Source organism: Sparus aurata, chromosome 11, assembly GCF_900880675.1.
Source record: "Sparus aurata chromosome 11, fSpaAur1.1, whole genome shotgun sequence".
NCBI lineage: Eukaryota > Metazoa > Chordata > Actinopteri > Spariformes > Sparidae > Sparus > Sparus aurata.
Window position 1 is genome coordinate 18,098,904 of NC_044197.1, and position 20,498 is coordinate 18,119,401.

At 39.9% G+C, this 20,498-nt stretch overlaps 2 protein-coding genes and 1 long non-coding RNA gene across 4 annotated transcripts in view; 2 read left to right on the forward strand and 1 right to left on the reverse strand.

Annotated features, from left to right (window-relative positions):
• The window catches only part of LOC115591861 (uncharacterized), a 46,618-nt gene extending 39,495 nt beyond the window's left edge, over nucleotides 1-7,123 (reverse strand). The window contains exon 1 of the long non-coding RNA XR_003986029.1: nucleotides 7,002-7,123. This is a non-coding gene — a long non-coding RNA (uncharacterized LOC115591861). The remainder of the gene's footprint in view (nucleotides 1-7,001) is intronic.
• Nucleotides 1,765-8,269, forward strand: zranb2 (zinc finger, RAN-binding domain containing 2). Of its 2 annotated transcripts, XM_030434232.1 has the most exons (10): nucleotides 1,765-1,940; nucleotides 2,614-2,666; nucleotides 2,763-2,871; nucleotides 3,017-3,099; nucleotides 3,193-3,269; nucleotides 3,405-3,560; nucleotides 3,653-3,813; nucleotides 6,490-6,549; nucleotides 7,030-7,179; nucleotides 7,422-8,269. In XM_030434232.1, exons 1-10 carry the CDS (start codon nucleotides 1,885-1,887, stop codon nucleotides 7,477-7,479), a joined length of 963 nt encoding a protein of 320 aa, XP_030290092.1. In that variant the 5' UTR covers nucleotides 1,765-1,884; the 3' UTR covers nucleotides 7,480-8,269. The 2 variants fall into 2 exon arrangements, with proteins under 2 accessions (XP_030290092.1, XP_030290091.1); XM_030434231.1 differs by having other exon boundaries at nucleotides 7,030-8,269.
• A 1,944-nt stretch (nucleotides 8,270-10,213) lies between these two features.
• On the forward strand, nucleotides 10,214-18,457 carry ptger3 (prostaglandin E receptor 3 (subtype EP3)). Its single transcript, XM_030434233.1, has 2 exons — nucleotides 10,214-11,158; nucleotides 12,387-18,457. The coding sequence occupies exons 1-2, from the start codon at nucleotides 10,307-10,309 to the stop codon at nucleotides 12,708-12,710; spliced, it is 1,176 nt and encodes a 391-aa protein (XP_030290093.1). The 5' UTR covers nucleotides 10,214-10,306; the 3' UTR covers nucleotides 12,711-18,457.
• The last annotated feature ends 2,041 nt before the right edge of the window (nucleotides 18,458-20,498 follow it).

The following is a 20,498-nucleotide window of genomic DNA, read 5'->3' on the forward strand; positions in this document are numbered from 1 at the left end:
TTCGAATTACAAGCAACTTTGAGACAGGATTATAAACTTCAGATGAATAGTTTATAATGTGCACTCGTTTGTAAATTAACCATGCTTATGTTTTGGTTTACATAGTACAACTGTCAGTGGTTCATGTGTCAATATCAAAACCATGAATATAAAGTCTCAGCTGGATTTTCAGCCAGAAGAGCAGACAGATTTACTTCCAACTCTGCATAAACTGAAGTCCGCTCATTTCATTTCAGCCCTGACCACTGAATAAACAAAAGAGGACCTTCTCCATGTTCCACATTTTGGGATATTCTGTTAGAGCTCAGTGCTTCCTCTACTAATATCAATGCCACTGACAGTCACTTCCAATGAGATGATACTTCGCCAACACTTAATTTAGGCATAACAATGTCACTTGAATCAAGTGTCACAGGGCTTTGATGTCTATTAAAATTATCATAATTAACTATCACGGAGCATGTCATTTTTCTGTCACCTGCCACTTAATTTCAAAGATGGTGAGAAAGAAACATGTTTATTCTAATACAGTTTGTCAATTTTTATGCACAAGTTTGAATTGTGCAACAACCAACCACAATGGTTCACTAACAAGGCAACAACATAAACCACCTATGGAACAATTTCCCTCAAAGCTTGATGGTGTATGTCAAGGACATGTGATTAATCAACAAATATTACTACACAGTAATGATCACATAATGAGCATTTTCTTCATAATTACAATCCAAATTAATCATATTATTCAAAAGACTACTATGGTGTGTAATTGTACATGGAATTCAGATGCGTAGGAGTAAACACAGACACTTTAGCCCTCTTTAAGTTCCGTTTTTTCCCATACCAGAACCTTACACAGTGCTGATGAACAGATGAGAGGAACAAGCACAGTCATTGGCAACATGTGAGCAGACCACTTAGACACAAACAGAGGGGTCTGTGAACATGTGCAGCGGTAAATGTTGGCATTAACTGCCATCTAGTGGGTAGTAAAGGCTTTGCAAGAAAACAGAGCTGACCATAACAGGATTTCAGACTCAATCAGCCAAATTACTGTCACCTGGACGTCCACTGCCTCAGTGTTTTCTTTCAATCATTTCTTTTAAAGGAATAGGCTGACCATTGTAAATCAACAAAATGTATGCTGACTTTCAGTTTTCAAACCCAATAATAACCATTTCTGCCTTTGAAGACTCATTTCCTCTTTTTACTTACCACAAAAAATTTATAATACTCTGATTTCCAGTATGTGATGAAGATTGTAGACTACGATAAACTATACCCTGCACACTATTCAATTACAGTTTTATGGCCACATTTTACTGTAAATGATCCTAGTATTCCTGAGAATGTGCATGTTTACTGTGATATTTGCATCACATGTATCTTATTAATGTTATTTTCTATTGACTAAGTAAAAGAAAAATCCAAGCACTGTAAATATCTCGTATTACATTTATTTGCCACTTTTATTTCAGATTAGAATACTTTATTTTAACGTTACAAATTCTCTGAATAGGAACTGGTTTGTCCTTTGTCAGTGTTGCATTCACGTGTTTTATGAAACATCAAGCTTCCTGTGTCAAAAGGCACATTGTAGTGTCAGTAGTTTGGTAAATAAAGTATGGCTATATTAATGTTCTACAGACATTCTTATACTGCTTCACAAAGAGGTTTCAGTTTCCGAAAACTAATCTTTTTTCACTGTTTACTATGTCAAATTGAGTGTTTCTAAATCACAAGCAGGGAACGCTGAGTTGAAAGAGCTGGCAAAAAGGCACCTGAAGGCAGCATTGGAGGGAGGAGGAGGAGGCGCCGAGCTAGCTGCATGAACACACTGAGCACACCCTGCTAGGGAGCTAGTCAGTGTTAACAGACAGAAACATGTCGGGGAAGAGTTTTCGAGTCAGCGACGGGGACTGGATTTGTCCGGATAAAAAGTAAGCGCTCCTCACACTTTGAAAAGAATCACATTTTTTTCTCTAACCACGCATATTGGCGTTAATGTTGCAGCATATGTTTGATGAATATGCTAATCATGCTAACAGTTAGCTAGGCCTCCTAGGATGCGGGTACCGCTAACGTGGACTAGCTGAGTAAACTAGCAAACTTTTACCTGATTTTCACCTCATTGCCTGCACTGTAAGCAGAATCAAAGCATCGCATCAGTTACGCATTTCAGGGTTGAGACGCGTTAATGATTTACGTGCCAGTTGTAAACGTGAGCTAAGACATGACATAGCAAGCTAGCTCTAGTTAGCTTCAGTGGGTTGGGGTGAGAGTCCGCACTTACTATTATGGCTGGTGTTTACACTGTTGTAGTAGCCAAGTTGTCATGTGTGTAGAGTCTAACTTGGGTAGTGAGTGAGCAGGATCGTATTGCAACTTGAACTGCATTAAAAACGTCTAAAGTGACGGACGAGCCAGCTGCAGTTGTCAGTGCACAGGCCTTTGACAGCAAAAGACTGTAAGCTAATGGTGAGGCACATGAAAAATACATAAACCTACATTACTCACCTTGCTTGTAGTACTCTTAGCTTGTGCTGGAATGAATAAGTAACACGATCAAGCATTACCTGCATCTATAATTAATGTTTCTCGTGGTTTTTGCAGGTGTGGAAACGTGAACTTTGCTAGAAGAACAAGTTGTAACAGATGTGGCAGGGGTGAGTCCGTCTATTTCTAAATGAGTGCACACGCAGAAGCTTGAGGCATTCTTTCAGAAAGCTGCCGTATTAAAAGTGATTCTTTTGTCTCCACAGAGAAAACCACAGAGGCAAAGATGATGAAAGCGGGAGGAACAGAGATCGGGAAAACTCTTGCTGAGAAGAGTAGAGGCCTCTTTAGTGCAAACGATTGGCAATGCAAAACGTTTGTGTTTGTTCTAAATTATAAGTCGCTATCAAAATGTTTGATAAATCTGATACTGGAGCAAGGAAACGGAAGCGTTTTCTTCTCTCTCTTAATTCTCTCAAGTCTTAATACATTTGTGTTTTCCCTTTTTCTTTTCATACAGATGTGGCAATGTGAATTGGGCAAGGAGATCAGAGTGCAACATGTGTAACACACCGAAATATGCCAAGCTCGAAGAGAGAACAGGTATTCCAAATGTGAAGTCAGTGATGCTTTGGTTTGATTTAAAAAAAGAAAAACGTTAATAAAAATGCCCTTTTTCCTCTTTGCGCCGTTCAGGTTATGGTGGAGGTTTCAATGAAAGGGAGAATGTGGAATACATTGAACGGGAAGAATCTGATGGCGAATATGATGAAGTGGGTGTAATGTTTTAGAATTTAAACATTCTCGCTGACATACATGTCACATCGATGTTCTCACACAAGGTAGAGCTTTCTTGTGTCCATTTGCATTGTGAGAGGTTATCAAGTATGTTCTCTGTTTATTGTCAGTTTGGAAGGAAAAAGAAAAAGTACCGCGGGAAGACCAGCAGCACATCTTCCTCAAAAGACGGTGAAAAGAAAGAAGTAGCAGCAAAAGCGGAAGATGACGAGGAGGAAGATGAGGAGGATGATGAAGAGGGTGACCTTTCCAAATACAAGTTGGATGTAAGATGGGTGGCTGTAGCTGGAAAGTCAAAAGAACAAATAGTACTGTAATACTAGCAATATTTATAAAAAAAAAAAACACTTCTCTCCAGGATGATGATGAAGATGAAGACGGAGACCTGTCGAAGTACGACCTGGACGCCAGTGAGGATGATGATGACAAGCCAGCTAAGAAAAAGGGCAGCCGCTCAGGCTCTTCCCGTTCCCGCTCGTCCTCGCGCTCCTCCAGCTCCAGTTCTCGGTCGAGGTCCAGGTAAAAGGGTACAGGTCAAGGGTAACTCCGGGCAAAATGTCAGTATCAGCTCAATCTTCCTTCTGGTTTACTGATCAATTACATATCCTGTAATGCTGATTTGTTGTTTTCTCTTTTCTCAACTCCTCCCCTCCTCTGGTGTTAGAAACTCCACGTGCAGACAGAATGATTTTTAATTAGGGCCCGAGCAGGGAACCTGCAAGGACCCTATTGTTTTTCAAATGATTATTATTATTTTTCTTCTCACAAAATGATCGCATTTTTCACTGCCTGAACATACCCCAAAACTCACCAAACTTGGAATGTAAGTCACACCTGGCGAAAAATGTTATAATCTATTGTCGTCCTGAATTTCCACCACTAGGTGGCGCTGTTATTAAGGAAAGCGCGTTTAGGCTAATAACTCCCATATACTTTGTCGCACATTCAAAAACCATACATCCACGCGTTCAGTGGATTGTGCTGAATCTCGTGGTATAGGCCACGCCCATTTCCGCCTACCGTTTTTTTTTGCTACGTCGCAAAATGTCGAAAACCTACTTTTTCGAACTCCTCCCAGGCTATTTCACCGATTTGCACGAAACTTGGCACACAGCATCTCTGGACCCTCCTGACAAAAAGTTATTAAAGGATTCTAATTAAAATAAATAATTTTGAAGTTATTAAATAACAAATTCCTGCAGATTTGGCTCAAAACAGGAAGTGTTGGATATTTCCACAGTAGTCAGATCAAATGACATGAAACTCAGGATACTACTTCCCCATGATCCCCTGAGGCCCTGTGCAAAATTTTAGGCGATGACCACAAGGTGGCGCTCTTTAAATTGATGTATTTTATATCTCCACAACAGTGCATCGGAATAACATGAAACTTGGTACATTTATTGTCAGTGCCCTCCTGAGGACATCTGACAAAGGGTTTAACGATCCACCACTAGGTGGCGCTCTGGCGTCACTTTAATTGCATAATTGGCCCTGTGCCCACACCATAACACTTATGGAAATGAAATTCATAGAGGTGCTATAGAATGGCCCCTGTGACTCACTCACCGAAAATGACCACCAGGTGGCGCTATTTTCAATGCAAAAGCGTTTTTGGCTCATAACTCCCACTTAATATGTTGCATATTATTAAACCTCATCCCTATGTGTTCCCTGCATTCAGCTGAATTGTTTGGTGTAGGCCACGCCCACTTTCGCGCTAACTTTCCGTTTGCAAAATCGCGACAAATGAAAGACCTACTTTTTCGAACTCCTCCTAGGTAATTTGAGTGATTTGCACCAAACTTTGCGTGAAGCATCTGTGGACCGTCCTGACAAAAAGTTATCAAAAGAATTCTGATAGGCCTTAAAACGCCTGAAATATAAAATGACAAATTCCTGCATATTGTGTTGAAAACAGTCAATCTTGCATATTTTTACAAAATACTATCCGATTATCACATTAATGTTCATAATTGTGTGGTATCGCCTATTGATGGTCTGTGTAAAATTTGGTGCAAATCGGCCCTTAGGTGGCGCTCTGGTCGCAGTCTAATCATTTTGAATGGAAAGTAAATGGGGAAATCTTCAAGTCCTCTTCAAAACTCATCGACCTTCAACCTCTCCTTATCCCTCATACTTTGAGCTAGACACACCATTCTAACTTTTAAAGAGTCAGAAGACCTCAAACTATTGGGCACATATTCAGTTTTTAAAGCACACGTTAGCCACACCTGGCCTGCTGTCATCATCAACAGCGTCAGCAACAGAGTTTTGTCCAGTGTTAGTTTTGTAGAAGCGTGTGCCTTTTAGAGATGCTTCATTAGATCAGAGTTGCTTACAATGGACGTGGACAAATGAGATTAAAACAGTGTCTGTACTTCCACTTTGAAAACATCAACTTTCCCTCCAGACTCGCCATAGCCGCAGTTCCCCTCTGCTAGTTTGAGTGTGTGAGGCTGGTGTGTGTGTGTGTGGCTTGTTTGTACACCGAACATTGCCACTGATTGGCTTAAGGACTCTCACTCAATGTTAGGGAGCCAATCATCATCACTTATGCGGGTGTCTCGCTCCTCCCTCCTCCCTCACCGGAGGAAAAAAAATTTCAGACCATCGACTCAGTCTTTGTCCGGGGAATTATGCAGCAGTTCACACAATTTTTCTGACTTCAGCGTACATTATTCACACCGACAATAGCAGGCCACCGAATTATAAAGCAACGACTTCGTCAGCGGAAGGTGTTGCTTGAGCAAGCCCCGACGGCAGCATGCATCGACGGCAGTAGGCCCCGACGCGCGTGGACTGCGAGGGCCCGTTCAACGCTGCTTGCAGCTTTAATTTTTGATATATTTCATGTTTTTATTTTGAAATGCCTGTGACTTCCTATGGAAGCAATGCATTGTTGATATTGTAGACTTGAAATGCACTCCTGCTCTTCTTTTGCACTTTTTATCTGGTCCATTCAGATGGGAGCTTTTGTATATAGGTTAATTTAAGTTGTCTTTCTATTTTGTGAGGTTATTTCTCCAAACCCCGATACTTATTTGGTTAGTCTGAATATTTGCTTATCACTTCTGCTGTGCAACAAGAAAAGAATAGCTTTTTTGAGATTAAGATGTCTTTTCTTTTTGATCCATATCGCTATTTTTACCCATTCAGAAAATATTGGAAAGGTTCTGTTTTTTTGTCTTTCAGGTCCCGCTCTAGAAGCTCATCCAGTTCCAGATCAGGATCTCGCTCGAGGTCCCATTCCAGGTGAATGAGGTGACATGCACTCTCTCCCTTTTGAGAGTGTATGTGCTGGGCTGAAAGCTCCAGAACAGTCCTACTCTGTAGCTTAAGTTTTCACAAAGTCTCCAGTCCAGACTCATAAACTATGAAGGTCACTTGATTTTAGTGTTATTTCAATGACAAGACTATAAGAAGTACATAGTTTGAGTACTTGAATTGAGTTTTAGTGTGACCAAGATTCAGAAGTCTGATTAAACATCTGGGGTCTTCATCAAGCATTTCTAAGGAGTAGTGCTGGCTTTGCCCACTCAGTTATTTTCTATATGTTCAAAAGAAAAAAAACATTTCCTAGATCTTAAACCACCTCAAGGACACTTTATTCAGTAAACCTCAGAGTTTTGGGTAACCCATTGGTCTTAATCAGAAGAGCTTGATAAATACCCACCCTGCTGAGACTCTGTCTTGACCTTACTGACCTCAGTGCTTGGTTTATCCCTCCAAAAGATCCAGCTCCAGGTCTGGAAAGGGCTCCTCTCCCCGGAAGAGGTCCCGCTCACCCTCCTCCTCACCTGAGAGGAGACAGAAGCGCAGTCGCTCCAGGTCCTCATCTGGAGGGAGAAAGAGGAGGCGTTCTAGATCACGTTCGTCCGAAAGGTTTGGGTTTCTGTGGAATACCACAATGGCACTGCTTATTATTAGCCATCTGTCGCCTCGCTTATGGGAATTCAGTTTTACAGAAATATGTTCACAGTTTGCCTTGTTATATTGTTTGTTTTATATAATATATATATAAACGGTATGTTGTGCCCTTGTAATTTTTCTAAAAATGCATAACAATGTTAATAGCTGAGCCAGCTGACCTTTTTCCTCTTCCCGTGGTGTCTGTGTGATTTCAGGTGCCGCGGCCAGTCCTCTGGATCCTCCCATTCTGGCTCCAGTTCAAAAAAGAAATAACTTTATTACAGCCTTTAAAACAAGAAAAAGAACCTTAGTACAAAGTGCATGTTGTGTTGCAAGGAAAACAACCACATCCTTTCAGTATGCTGTTCATTTTCATAGACAAAGAAAAGACAGTGGCAACATGACTTCTCTCTGCCGTTATCGTCATGCTCCCTTTTAAAAACCAACAATAAACATAAATGTTTGGTCCTGTTAGAAAGATATACTGTGAAGAAGCTGTATCCCATTTTAAACCCAATCTGCTGAATATCTTTATGGCAGTAACATTTTATTCTACTCATCTGTGGAGGAATTTAAGTAAAAATTTTGGATAACTTTTTTTTATGGCCCTAGGAAACGTCTGAGATTTTTTTTTCTTTTTTTTTCTCTCGTTTCTAAATAGATACACAATACATTTTTCAAACAAAATGTGAATTAAGATACCAGAGATGTAGCAAAGAATTTTGGCCTGTTTGTCTTATTTTCTTGATAAATATTTCTTTTTCTTTTGAGTGTCCAAGGTAAGTATTTTATTTTTTGATAATGCTTATTTTAAGTAAATGGGAGTAAGTTCAGCATTCTTTGGATTAGGTTTAAGTGTTTTTTTTTTCTATACACTGAAAAGTAATTCCACTTCATTTGTCACCTGGGCAACTAATGAATTCTAGCAATGCTCCAGATTCGTCCACCAAGATTAAACATCATACAGTATGTCCCGATTCATGGTAAAATGTCGCAATACAGTCTTTCTATTGGTAAAAGATTTCAAATGTACACGTGTAAATAAAATCCTGTCGACATTGTTTTTTGGCACTTTGTTGTGTGTTTGATTTATAAAAATGTACCCAAGAGTCTCACTTGAGTAGGATACTGGGCTAAAATATTTTTGGGAAGTCGCCAATACAGACAGCACTTGAGTAAAACTCTTTATACACGTGGTATTCAATGTACTTAAGTATCAAAAGTAAAAGTAGATTATGTATGTATTTTCATGGATGCGTAAACTATGCTACGGGTTGACCAATTATCAGCCAGGAGAATTATTGGATCCAATATTCAGGATTTTTCTGATTATCAGTAACTTTCTCCATGTGTATGTTTTGATCTGATAAATTAATTTAATGTGCTGCATTCAGCTCTCTAGTAGCCTAACTAAAGTTATTGAATAACTCATGGATTAAAGGCATTAGGCTATGTTTGCTTCCAAAATCTAGAGTGGAAATATGGAGTAGCAGAAAATGTTAATACTCCATTAAATTACAAGCACCTCGAAATTAAGAGAACAGTACTTGTGTAAATGAATTAAGTTAAATTCTATCATCGTTAAAAGTGAGCATCTTCACAGCAATCCACATAACTCAAGCTAGCAAGTAAGTTAGTTCAGTATTAACGATTAAGCTAAAGGCAAAACGAGCAGTATTTGTAAGGGGGAACAAACTTAATACGTTTGATACACAAACTACAGTTGCGTTATAATTTGGCTGTTTTAAACTACCGTGTGTTAAAGTAATGGTTAGTTTATTTGAGTTTTCGTTCTTTTCCGTTTATTTAACAGCTAACAAAGCTAACTTTTTAGCTTACCTGACGTTACTAGGCAACGTGACACGTTACTAGTAGGTTTCCAGTTTTGACTGGGCCAGTTAGATACTAACTCGGGTAAATGTTGGTTTTAACTACTTTCCGATTAAAATGAGATGTTTCATCGTTTCTTCCTGAAGAGTATGTATATTGTTTATGTGGATTTTGCCTCGTATTAAAAGGCGTCTTCTTTGTTTCTCACTTATAAACTAGTTTGCAACTCCAGAAAAAATACTATAACCACTGTCATCTTCTGGTGTACACTAGGGTGTAGTCTAGTCTAGCTAATTTCGAGCTAGTTCTAGAACATTTGGCTAAATATAAATAAGTAAATGAATATTCGACAATGGGTCCGTGTTCTGTACTTTTGCGCTGTTGTTCTCACTCTGGTCAACAGGTGGCACTTGTTGCTGCGCAGTGTATGCTGAGGGTAATGGGAAGGAGGCTGCACACGTGGATGCTTAATATAGAGACAATCTAAGCCCAACAAGTATAGTGTTGCCCCTTACACATGTTAGGTCCAGGTTCTCGTACACGATATCTGGGACTGCAGAGTCAAATTAGTGGTTTTACTTGAAGGTTTTGTACAAATTAAGGGCAGCATGGTGATAGAAGATTTTACTGAATGCACTGACACAAAATGCTTCTGTAGAAGATCATTAAGTCTGTTATTAACTAATTTACACATTTGTATGAGAAATGATGGAAAATTCCTTAAATGTGCATTTCCCCGTAATGATCACCAATCGGAGGCATCATAATGCATCCTAATTTTAATCCTATCAGTAAGGTATACTCTATCTCTTCTTATATGAGCTCAAGGACAGTGATCGAGTGTTTCTCCCTCTCAGAGACACAGAGCAGGTTTATTTTTTTCCCCCCCATCTCATCCCATGAGTCCAGCTTCGTGTTCGATTCATCAAGATGTGAGGATAATCTTAAACATCCCGACTCCTGTGGGTCAGAAGCAGGTGCGTCTGCAATTTAATACAGTACTCATTACGTGCATATTTAACGTTAAATAAATAAGATCGCCACATAAAAGACAAGGTTTCAAAAGACAGGCTTATGATTTAGTGAGTGTATGTAAAACTACTTGCAGCCTCAGCTGTTTACTTCCTCCGGGTAGTCCCGCCTCCTGCGCGTAAAGGACCAAACGCGCTTTTACGCAGTGCTTTCATTTGGAGCAAATTGGAGCGCGAGCACAGGCAGGATACGCACACATGGGTTTTCTACTCCAAGTTGACAATACCTTTCCGAAAAGATGACTATGGACGCTTCTGATCATCTACGGGGATTTAATAAAACTATTGGAGAGATGCCGGGCGCCAACGTCTCCAAGTCACTGCGCGAATGCAATGTGACCGAGAATTCATGTGGTCGATCTGGATCAGTTGGTTTTCCCATAACCATGATGATCACTGGCATGGTGGGCAACACGTTAGCTCTCATTCTGGTATATATTTCGTACAGAAAGAAGGAAAATAAAAGGAAAAAGTCGTTTTTGCTTTGCATTGGGTCGCTGGCGCTAACTGACCTGTTTGGACAGCTTTTGACGAGTCCAATAGTGATATCAGTCTACCGAGCTGGTATGGAGTGGAAGCACATCGACCCATCTGGCAATCTGTGCGGTTTCTTCGGGGTGTGCATGACAACCTTTGGCCTGTGCGCCCTCTTCTTGGCCAGTGCCATGGCGATCGAAAGGGCTATGGCGATAACTAACCCGCACTGGTACTCCAATCACATGAAGACAAGTGTGACAAAGCAGACTTTGGCTGTCATTTGGTGTCTTGTGTTGCTCTTTGCCCTGCTGCCCATCGCGGGGGTCGGGGAATACAAGCAGCAGTGGCCCGGGACCTGGTGCTTCATCAGCACAGGGGACAGAAAAGTCCCCGGCAATATGTTTTTCGCCATCACTTTCGCCGGACTTGGGATTTTCTCTCTGCTTGTAACGCTTTCCTGCAATGTAGTGACGATCCGGGGCTTGATTATCCGCTGTAAAACAAAGTCTGGCACGTCTCAGTCTTCAAAACATTGGGAACGTCTCACCACGGAGACCGTCATTCAGCTGTTAGGAATTATGTGCGTCCTGCTTATATGCTGGTCTCCTCTGCTGGTATGTTTTTTTGTTTGTTTTACAGGCGTCTGAAGCCTTTATTTCTTACAGTACACAGCCAGTGTTCTTTGGATACAAGTGAGGTTAGGATTTTTTTTTGTCATAGTGTGATACAGTAAAAGCCCATTTACTGATATGATAAAGTGTCAAGAGTTACAATACACAGTGGTTTTACTGTCAGATGCCTGTCATAGACATGTCCGTGTATCTCTGCATCATCTCCTGTTAGGACATCAAATTGAAGCAAGAGCAGGCACTTGGTTTTCCCAATCACTTATTCAATCAGTCTCTCTCTCTCTCTCTCTCTCTCTCTCTCTCGCTCTCTCTCTCTCTCCTACACACACACACACAAACACACGTGCATACATACATATTTGCAAGGCGCATAAGTCTGTCCTGTATGATTTTCTTTGAAATGCCGCTGCCATTTTCCATTAGGGAGCAATCTACTTAGCCGGGTCCTGTTCGGGGGTCTGCTCAGTGTGCTATGAGGTCATGCGTTGTCAGTCACATATTTAATAGTCCCACCAGGGATATTAATAGAAGCCACAGCATTGAGGCCAGAGAGTGAGTATACTAGAGTGTGAACATGATGTTTTTCTCCCAGTGGTTTGATGCTGTTGCTGCTCAGGATTGTCTGTCAGTCTCATAAATTATTAAGTGTAAAGGAGTCTACCCACAAAATCCAAATCTATTCTAAGGGTGCACATATAATATAATGAGGGGCCTGGAAATTGTTTTAATTTATCTAATATCTGACCATTCAATGCCTGAATTGTTATTTCTAGATGAAATTTGGCCTATATCCAGATAAAACCTGAAGACTATTTAAATTTGATGCTAGAGAAACTATTCATTTGTAAATGATATCATAATTTTAATGAAACATACATAATAAAGCTAGAAAAAAGTCGAAACATCAAGAATATGCCCTTTGGCGCAAAAGCTTACTGAAGTGGACAGATATTTTTTTTGTTTTAGGAATAATGAGAGTTCCCCACTTGGTGGTTGGGTCATTCCAGCTGGTACAAGACATCAATGTAACATCAGAAAGCTGGGCTGGGCTGGTACTGAAATTGTAGAAAAAATGGCTTCCACATATCTGTCCACTATATTGGACACCATGCATGACAGGGTTAATATTCTATAGACCTTGATTCATAATACAGCATAAACCCTTGATATGTCTCTGTTGGTTCAAACAGCCTCTGCCTTCCCCCCTCCTCAGGTTCTCATGCTGAGGATGATCTACACCAAGGTTTCCTCTCATCAGTGCAATTTAACAGGCAACCCCATTCAGACCACAGGACAGGAAGACCATTTCAGCTGTAACTTTTTCCTGACGGCGATCCGCTTGGCCTCCCTCAACCAGATCCTGGACCCGTGGGTGTACCTGCTCTTCAGGGAGATCCTCTTGCGCAAGTTCTGCATCGTGGCTAACGCAGTGTCCAACTGCTCCATAGATGATCGGAAGGAGACCCAGACTGCATTGGATGCTCTTAACAAGCAGAACCATGATGACAACAACATCCATAAACCACAAAGTAGCTAGGCTTTGACAGGGAATTCCTTCTTGTGACTATGAAGCCAGGACTGATTGAATGGATACGCTATTGTCTTGGAATTACTGTGGAAAAACAAGGAGAGTTGTATCCATGTCGTCCACAAAAGGAATTTCTGCAGTAGGGGACAAGAGAAGCCTCAGTTGCACTGATAATAGGAACCAGCTGAGTCTGCTCTGGGTGCAGTTGTTTTGCTGAGACACACTGAAAATCACCTAACCAGCATGTGGATGCATGACCTGGTCACACTCTTATGCATTTGGCTGCAACGAATGGTCTCACTGCTTGTTTTCACTTTTGATAACATCTCCCGGGCCCAAGAATCGAATATGGGTGACTCTGTTGTGACTCATATGGAAGTGGTGCATCTCTTGCTAAACTGAGTCATTGCTTTCAAAAACTTGAAGCCATAATCCAACTAAAGGACATATTGTTTTTGTGAATGTTTGAAAAAAAAAAAAAAACTGTAAACAACTTATAAATAGTTTTAAATAGCTTTTCCATATCTTTCCAGAAATGTAAAATATTTGTTTAAGGATTGATAGTCATTCAGAAGAAAATACAAATCCTAAGCTGGGGCCGATTGTTGATTGCAAGATTATTTATTAGTGTACGTCACGTGTAAGTTGATGTAAATTTTATGAAATATGATATGTCGTGTTCCTCGGCCAGCAGCCAGGACTAAGAAATGTGAAGTTACTTTGCTGACACCTTTCCTTCTGAATATGAATGCACTGGTAAACTTATATTTGTAAATATTTTCTCAGCAATTTTCTTTGCAGAATAACTTTGGAAAAGGAATTTATTTGTGGCATTCAACAGAGATAACAAATGACAAGGTGGTCGGATACTGCAGTTACAGGGCTGTAGCTATCATTGGAAAATTCCTGCCTGTTTCACTGGATTAAAGCTATTATTGTTCTGTAAGTGCACAATGTGTAAGGACCGGTGTACTTTGATTGAGCCAAGTCTTTTTAGAGAGAAAAAAAGGGGTGCTCTTTAGATACAAGGCTGATGAGCAGAAATAGAATGGAGTGAAGACATGTCACCTTTTATTTGCACTACACGAATCATACATTGCATCATTTAGTAATACCCAAGGCTGTGAACGAAATAATTCATGATTATGATATTATCACCATGTCTAAAGAGAAAAAAAGCTCAACAGATACGTTTTTTATCTTAGCAAATAAGTCAAGTTTAATTTTACAGCGCATTTAAAAGCAACAAATGCTGACCAAAGTGCTTTACAAGTAGATTACATAAAACATAGGAATTGACAAATAAAAACACAAGAATTAAAGTAAAACAATACGGAATAAGGAAAATTACAAAATAAAACAGTATAACAAGTATTTGAAAGTATACAAAAATAACCAAATGTAAAACAACCAAATGAAAACACTCCAAATACAAGGGTAGGGAGGTGGAGAGACAGTCTGTAACCATAACTGTGACAGTTTACAAAAAGAACGATTGCACTTCATTTACATTTTTTAGTTTCATGGCAGGCGGCTGCCAGAGTTAAGGTGCAATATTGCAATGTAGAGGCAATGTAGTATTTACACGATTTAATACTATGTGTATATTAGCACAATGAAAATTGATATTTAATTTGAAAATGTCACAATTATCGTCTTATTGGTATATTGTGACAGTCCTATTAAAAACCATCTCCACAGTCTCATACATCTTTACAGATGAATTTCAAAGAGTTTGGACTTTAGATCTAACAGAATGCAAAGAAATCCAAAATTATTAAAAAACATTTTTGCCACATTTAGAGCTGCTTGTGTGCTGTGGCTTTCACGATGTGAGCTGGCCTTAAAAATGTCTACAGGGTGTTTCAACCATGTTTTTTAGCCACATGAATCCATGCATGATTTCTTTGTGGTGGCTGCCTCAGCCATGTTGAACATGTCCCTCCATCATTTTTGTCTTTATTGTCCAAAACGTATCCTTGTAGCGCTGATGCTACCTCTAAACAGGAGTAAATGTAAATGTATGGTGCAATTTACTCAGAGGTCTCAGGTGAGTGAGGTGGTTTGGTGTTGTTATACGTTGTCATGTGTAGCACCGTCTCACTGCTTACATACTGTAAATGTATCTGAAGAGGTCTGTCGAAGTCCTATCTCGAAGATGGACATGTTTGCTCTCATGGTAACCTTCAATTTGCGGGACAATTTCTCACCTCGAAATCACAACTCTGCCTTCTCAGCACATCAGCAAACAAGACCAGATTCACTCTGCTTTGCCTGGTCATGCCTTTGCCTTTCGAACGTGAGGAGCTCAGTGATATGAGCCCATGTGACAGATGGTTATTTACTGTTTCCATGCAACATGACTGTGAAGCCAGTCTGCCTTAGAAGGAAACAAGCATAATTATACATGATTATTCCGGAACTCATTGTACAGCGAGGTTTCCAGACTCTACCTCGCTTGTGGCAACACTATTATATTCCTCAACAAGCAATCGGTTTCGTCAAGAACTATCACGCTGATGTGAGGTGCGTTCGTTTTAATGAACGGCGCACTAATTGAGCTTGTGGCTCTGCATTGTGAGCCCTCATACCGAGCATATGTTCACCTTGTGCAAGAGTTAATATACACTTTAAAAGTAACATCTGGGTTTTAATCTGTGCGTTTACAGCAATGATTACATTTATTCTCATGTTGCAGTGGGATTTACGATTGATTCAGTTCAGCTTCCACTTGAATCTGCGTCATGTAATTATCTGAGTTCTCTGTCCAGGAGACTCTGAAGCAACCTGTTCTTTGGAGAGAAAAATAATTAGACAGTGGAATATGCCCTTGGTGCTATTCCTTTCCAAGGTCCTACATCCCCCCAACCTCCACAGTGGAAAAGGAAACGGCAGAATAATAATTAATTCTCTATAAGCAGACAACACCAGACATTTCAACTGTCCTTCATGGACCCATAAAGCCTGCGCAGTGTTTACAGGAGGTGCTTTCTGTGATTCGCAGTATACCCTCATGAATTATGAATGTTCATTACAACCATGGGAGCCATGAAAATACTCCACATGATGTAATGACAATGATAGTTTGTTTAGTAGTTTGTTTGGCCTTATTAAGAGGTGTGTCAGTATAGTTGGCTTTCTTCTGCAATCATTGCAACGTTAAGTTCAAAATTACTCTTTAGCCTCTTTTAGAAATGACACTCAAGCTTAAATTGTTGGTTTTGCTCAAGTCTTTAAATGATGTTCATCTGTCTAAGGAGTCATCTCTTTCAGCAGGCACTAACAAATGAGAGTACTGCTCCAGCTACGGAGGGAGAGTACAATTACATAACGATTTGAAACAGGCTTTATGAGGGCCGGAGAATCCGGTTATGCCAGTTGGCTCCATCTCTCTCGCTCAAGTCACTAATGTATGGAAGTGATTTACTGATTGCCTCGTGAGCTGAGGCATCGCTTGATGTCTCGAGATCTCAAGACAAAACAGGATTGTTTCAGTAATGTTTGATCATTTTGATATTTTGTATTTTCAAGTTTTTCTTCCACAGTGCTGTCCTTGGAAATCTTACAGTCCGGGGCTTTCAGGTGATTATTTTATGATCCCTTCAAGCGCCGAAATAGGCATGTTATAAAGACATTTTGTAAATGTCTTTATAACATCTTTATCACAAAACTGTCCCAATATCAACATAAGCCAAGCCGAGACACATTTTTGAGGCCCACACACTGCGTGGAATGATGACGCAGATGGCCAGATGTCAGCAAAGAGTGAACCAAATAAAACAGAACTGGCCACAAATCTGAGCCACAGTTCATTTTTGTTCTGGTGGGCTGGATCTGAACCAGACTTGGGCAGATCTGGCAAACAGAAGTGGGCCGCCGAGGTGCCGTCATTCAACGCGGTATGTGGACTGGATGAACATGTCTGGCTCAATGTTGCTGTCTTGGATGCAGAAAAACAGAAAAGCATTCTATTTCCTGTGTCCACCAACTTCTGGTGTTGGATAAGGTCACTCATACAGCCAGAAGGACACTCTGAGCTCAACCATTATACATGTCTGGATATATTTCCAACATTACTAGACTTGTCATAAATCTATTTGTGTCTAGCTGAAGTAATTGAATGAACCCCATGAAACCACTGTCCCCAAGCACTCCGTAATAACTGCTTTCTGTAATTTGAACAACATATGTAGGCTGACAGAGGATTACGGGTGCCCATGATTGTGTATTGCAGCATTCACTCTGCCAAGGGCAAATGCCCAATCTGGCAATTTAAATCAAAGTGAAAACAAATTTGTGTATCCGCCCAGGGGATTCAGAACCTCTGACATTTAATGGGTTCTTCCGTGGCCCACTCTACAACCTTTTACCATCATCCTGCTCACAAACAAACAAACACAACCGGTAAATATCAAAGGAGTACAGAAAGTCGACAGTTTTGCCAGTGAGCAGGTGTGCTTTCTAGAAAGAACTGGAAAAGATCTTTGATGAAATCACAGACTGGACCAGCTAGTTAACATGTGAGCAGCTCACCGATAAGATACGTGCTGATCTTGTGCTGTCATTCAAAGCTGCCAAGAATAGTTTCCTAGTCAAGCGTCAAAACTGACATCCATTAAAGGCTAAATAAATCAAACATCTCAGTATCATCAACCCAGCAGGTAAAACAGGTGTCTCTGGACTATGTTCAAAGGGCACATGTTGGTGTCACATGTGCATACAATGTATGGGAACAGGTGTGGCCCACCAGCCACAGCTCCACTGATGAATGTAAATGATAACAGATGTCTATCAGATGTCCGTCTTCTTATCTTTTTTTCACATAACGCCTCCGCTTCGGAACAGCAACTCTGTGCAGCTCTGGGACACAATTCTCCGATGAGGGCTATCTTTCACACAGCTACTGGGTCTTTATCAGTGCTCTTCTCCTTCCATTGTGTTTTCACCTGAGGAATGGTGTTAGTGTTGCAAACTTTGGGAGTTTTGCATTATGACATATCTGTCATAGATAGGCTCATGTAAAATGAAGTGACATAGGGTGAAAAGAAAAATATCTACCTACATGGCAAAGTGTCCTTTTGGTACTTTATGTCTTTGTCCTCTGTTTGACTTCTATCAGTTCGACATTGCAATGCACTTTTGATTCATTCTGTCGCAGTGTTGTTGGCGTCTGTGTTGGTGTTATGTTGTAATTCTAATAAAGGACATGAAGGTAATTTTTAAATCTGTGTTGGGCTTTTGTGGCTGCTGAGGCATGTTTTCTTATTGGATATTTATTAATTGTACTAATCAATTAATGACTGAGCATATTTTGAAAAAGGAATGGGGGGGTTTTATTGTCAGATTCCACAGTACACTTGAACTGGAAACAGAAACAAACACAAAAATGAATTAACAAGAATGATCGTGATTAGCTTTTATTTTTGCCTTTCTTATATGTATCAAATCCTCAAAAACTAAAGAGGAATCAGAAGCATTCTTAAAAAAAAGACATGAAATACATTTTGTATGCTCAGTGTGAAGTTTTAGACATTATTTTACATCCTGCTGAGTCTTGTTTTATGTGTTGAAATTGTCTGCCATGACAGAATGATTGAAAAAAAGACATTAAACTGAGAATGATGTGAATCCATTTCAAACACTGTGGATGTTGTCAGATGCTGGTGCTGCAATTTCACAGCACGTGTAGGCTTCTATTGTTTGTTGACCTTGTGCAATGTGTATCCTTTTGACCAATAAATGGAACAATGTATTGCTAAACACTGAATGAATTAATCATTGCATGCGTAAATATTGTTCAGAGGTGTGATGCATGAGACTGAGGCTTCTGGCTGTCACTATTTTGCAGTGCAAATCATGTATACCAATACACTGCATTTCATTTATGCTACTCATTACACACACAAACACACACACACACACACACACACACACACACACACATACATATATATGACATATATAAAATAAGTCCTACAGCATTATAAATGTTTCTTGTCTTTTGTGTAATATGTAGCAAAAAAAAAATATAATATATATATATATATATATATATATATATATATATATATATATATATATATATATATATATATATATATATATATATATATGAAACTTGCTGGGCTCTGTCTGATTACAATACAATAAAGTGTGGGAGTGCAGTAGACCTAATGTTAGGTCAACTTTCAATATATCAGCCTTGCGTTAAGCATAATTTAACTGGCTATTTGCTGATGAAGCAGATTAATTACACATAAACTCATTACACTGCCTGCATCTAATCAACATCTCATAGTGTTGTGGAACAGCAAGGCAGAACTTTAAAGGGGACACATTCATTTTCAGGTTCATGCATTTATGGGTAACTGCAACAATAGGTTTACATGGTTTAGTGCTTTAGTGCTCAAATGTAATAATACTGTCCACTCCTGCAGATTCCTCCTCTTTCTGTGATGCTCTGTTTTCAGCTCTCGTCTCTGTAAGGCTCCTCCCTCCCTAATACCCAGTCTCCTCTGATTGGTCAGCTCACACACTCCTGACCCAGTGGCTAACGGCAACAGAGCAGCTAGACTCAATCAATTCTTATGTGACAAACTAGCCCCTAGGAATGCAGAAAATCATACAAATGTGTGACACAGTGATTTACTGTAGTGTGATGTCACTAAGTCACAGAAATAAAGGTGAGACTACTGACAAGGAGTTCCCGGAGCAGTTTTCTGTGGGCAAGAGAAGCTTCTGTTAGTGTGTACTCCTTTTTAACTTTCAAGATCTTTAACATGCACAAGAACATATATAAAACACTGAAGGAATAGGTCTCCTTTAAACTATCGCGTTGTAATTTCCCAAAAACACAACAAAAGATCATTTATACTTTTATGAGGGACAAGACATACAAACTATTCAATCTCTCCAAGGCTGATGTATTGAAAGTTGACCTAACATTAGGTCTACTGCACACATTTGTTTAAATTCATTCACAACCTCATGGCAGTTCTTTAGGTAATCAGACGGAGCCCAGAAAGTTTCCAAAGTTTTGCAAAAATATCAGTTGCAGCCTCTTAGACAACAAAACCTTTACACACTGCAGAAGATTCTGTGCATGTCTCTTTAAATCATAGATTTGGAAATGTGAGATCAATAATCTTGTCTCTAAAGTTACTCACTAATTACCAAGTCGTTGTAGAATTCATGCATAATCATGCTTTCAAAATGATCACGAATATGCCTTTTATGCCATAATTGGTCAGGAAATCTAAAAATTAAGTAATTTACTGCTAAAATACGCTACATTAGATAAAGTGAAGCCAAGAGAACGAGAGATTGGCGATAAAATAAAACGGAGCTGTCCGAGGAGGACAGCAACAGGGCCAGGCTGCCTGCTGGAGGGAGGAAGAAGGCTAGCGAGGAGCTGGAGATAAACATGCGGGAATTAGTTATCAGCAAACGGGCACGCCACGAGAGAGTGTCCCACAAAATGATCAGGGCGATGGAGAAACAAATGTACGCCACCGTGAGTGACAGCAGAGATGAGGAGTCATCTGTGAGTGCTGGTCGGCTGAATCGTTTCCTCCGCCGCAACAACTTCACTTGCAGAAGACTACTATTGCCCCGCAGGATGGCAGATAATTCACAGAGAAGCTGGCGAAGTTTGTGACATTTTCATCCTGGATTTTTGAGAGGAAGGAATTACGTCTGTCCCAAATTGCTGCCTGGTCTGAAATAAACGCCTGGTCTGTTAAGTGATTGAAACAAATAAACGCCTGCTCCGTTAAGTGATTGAAACAAATAAATGCC

Bases quoted from the DNA above. Each gene is read 5' to 3' on its own strand.
- zranb2 (XM_030434231.1), top strand. From the start codon at position 1,885: ATGTCGGGGAAGAGTTTTCGAGTCAGCGACGGGGACTGGATTTGTCCG. The intron at 2,872-3,016 runs GTTTGTGTTTGT...CTTTTCATACAG, and splicing joins AACGATTGGCAATGCAAAAC to ATGTGGCAATGTGAATTGGG. The intron at 6,550-7,029 runs GTGAATGAGGTG...TCCCTCCAAAAG, and splicing joins CGCTCGAGGTCCCATTCCAG to ATCCAGCTCCAGGTCTGGAA.
- ptger3 (XM_030434233.1), top strand. From the start codon at position 10,307: ATGACTATGGACGCTTCTGATCATCTACGGGGATTTAATAAAACTATT. The intron at 11,159-12,386 runs GTATGTTTTTTT...CCCCCTCCTCAG, and splicing joins TATGCTGGTCTCCTCTGCTG to GTTCTCATGCTGAGGATGAT.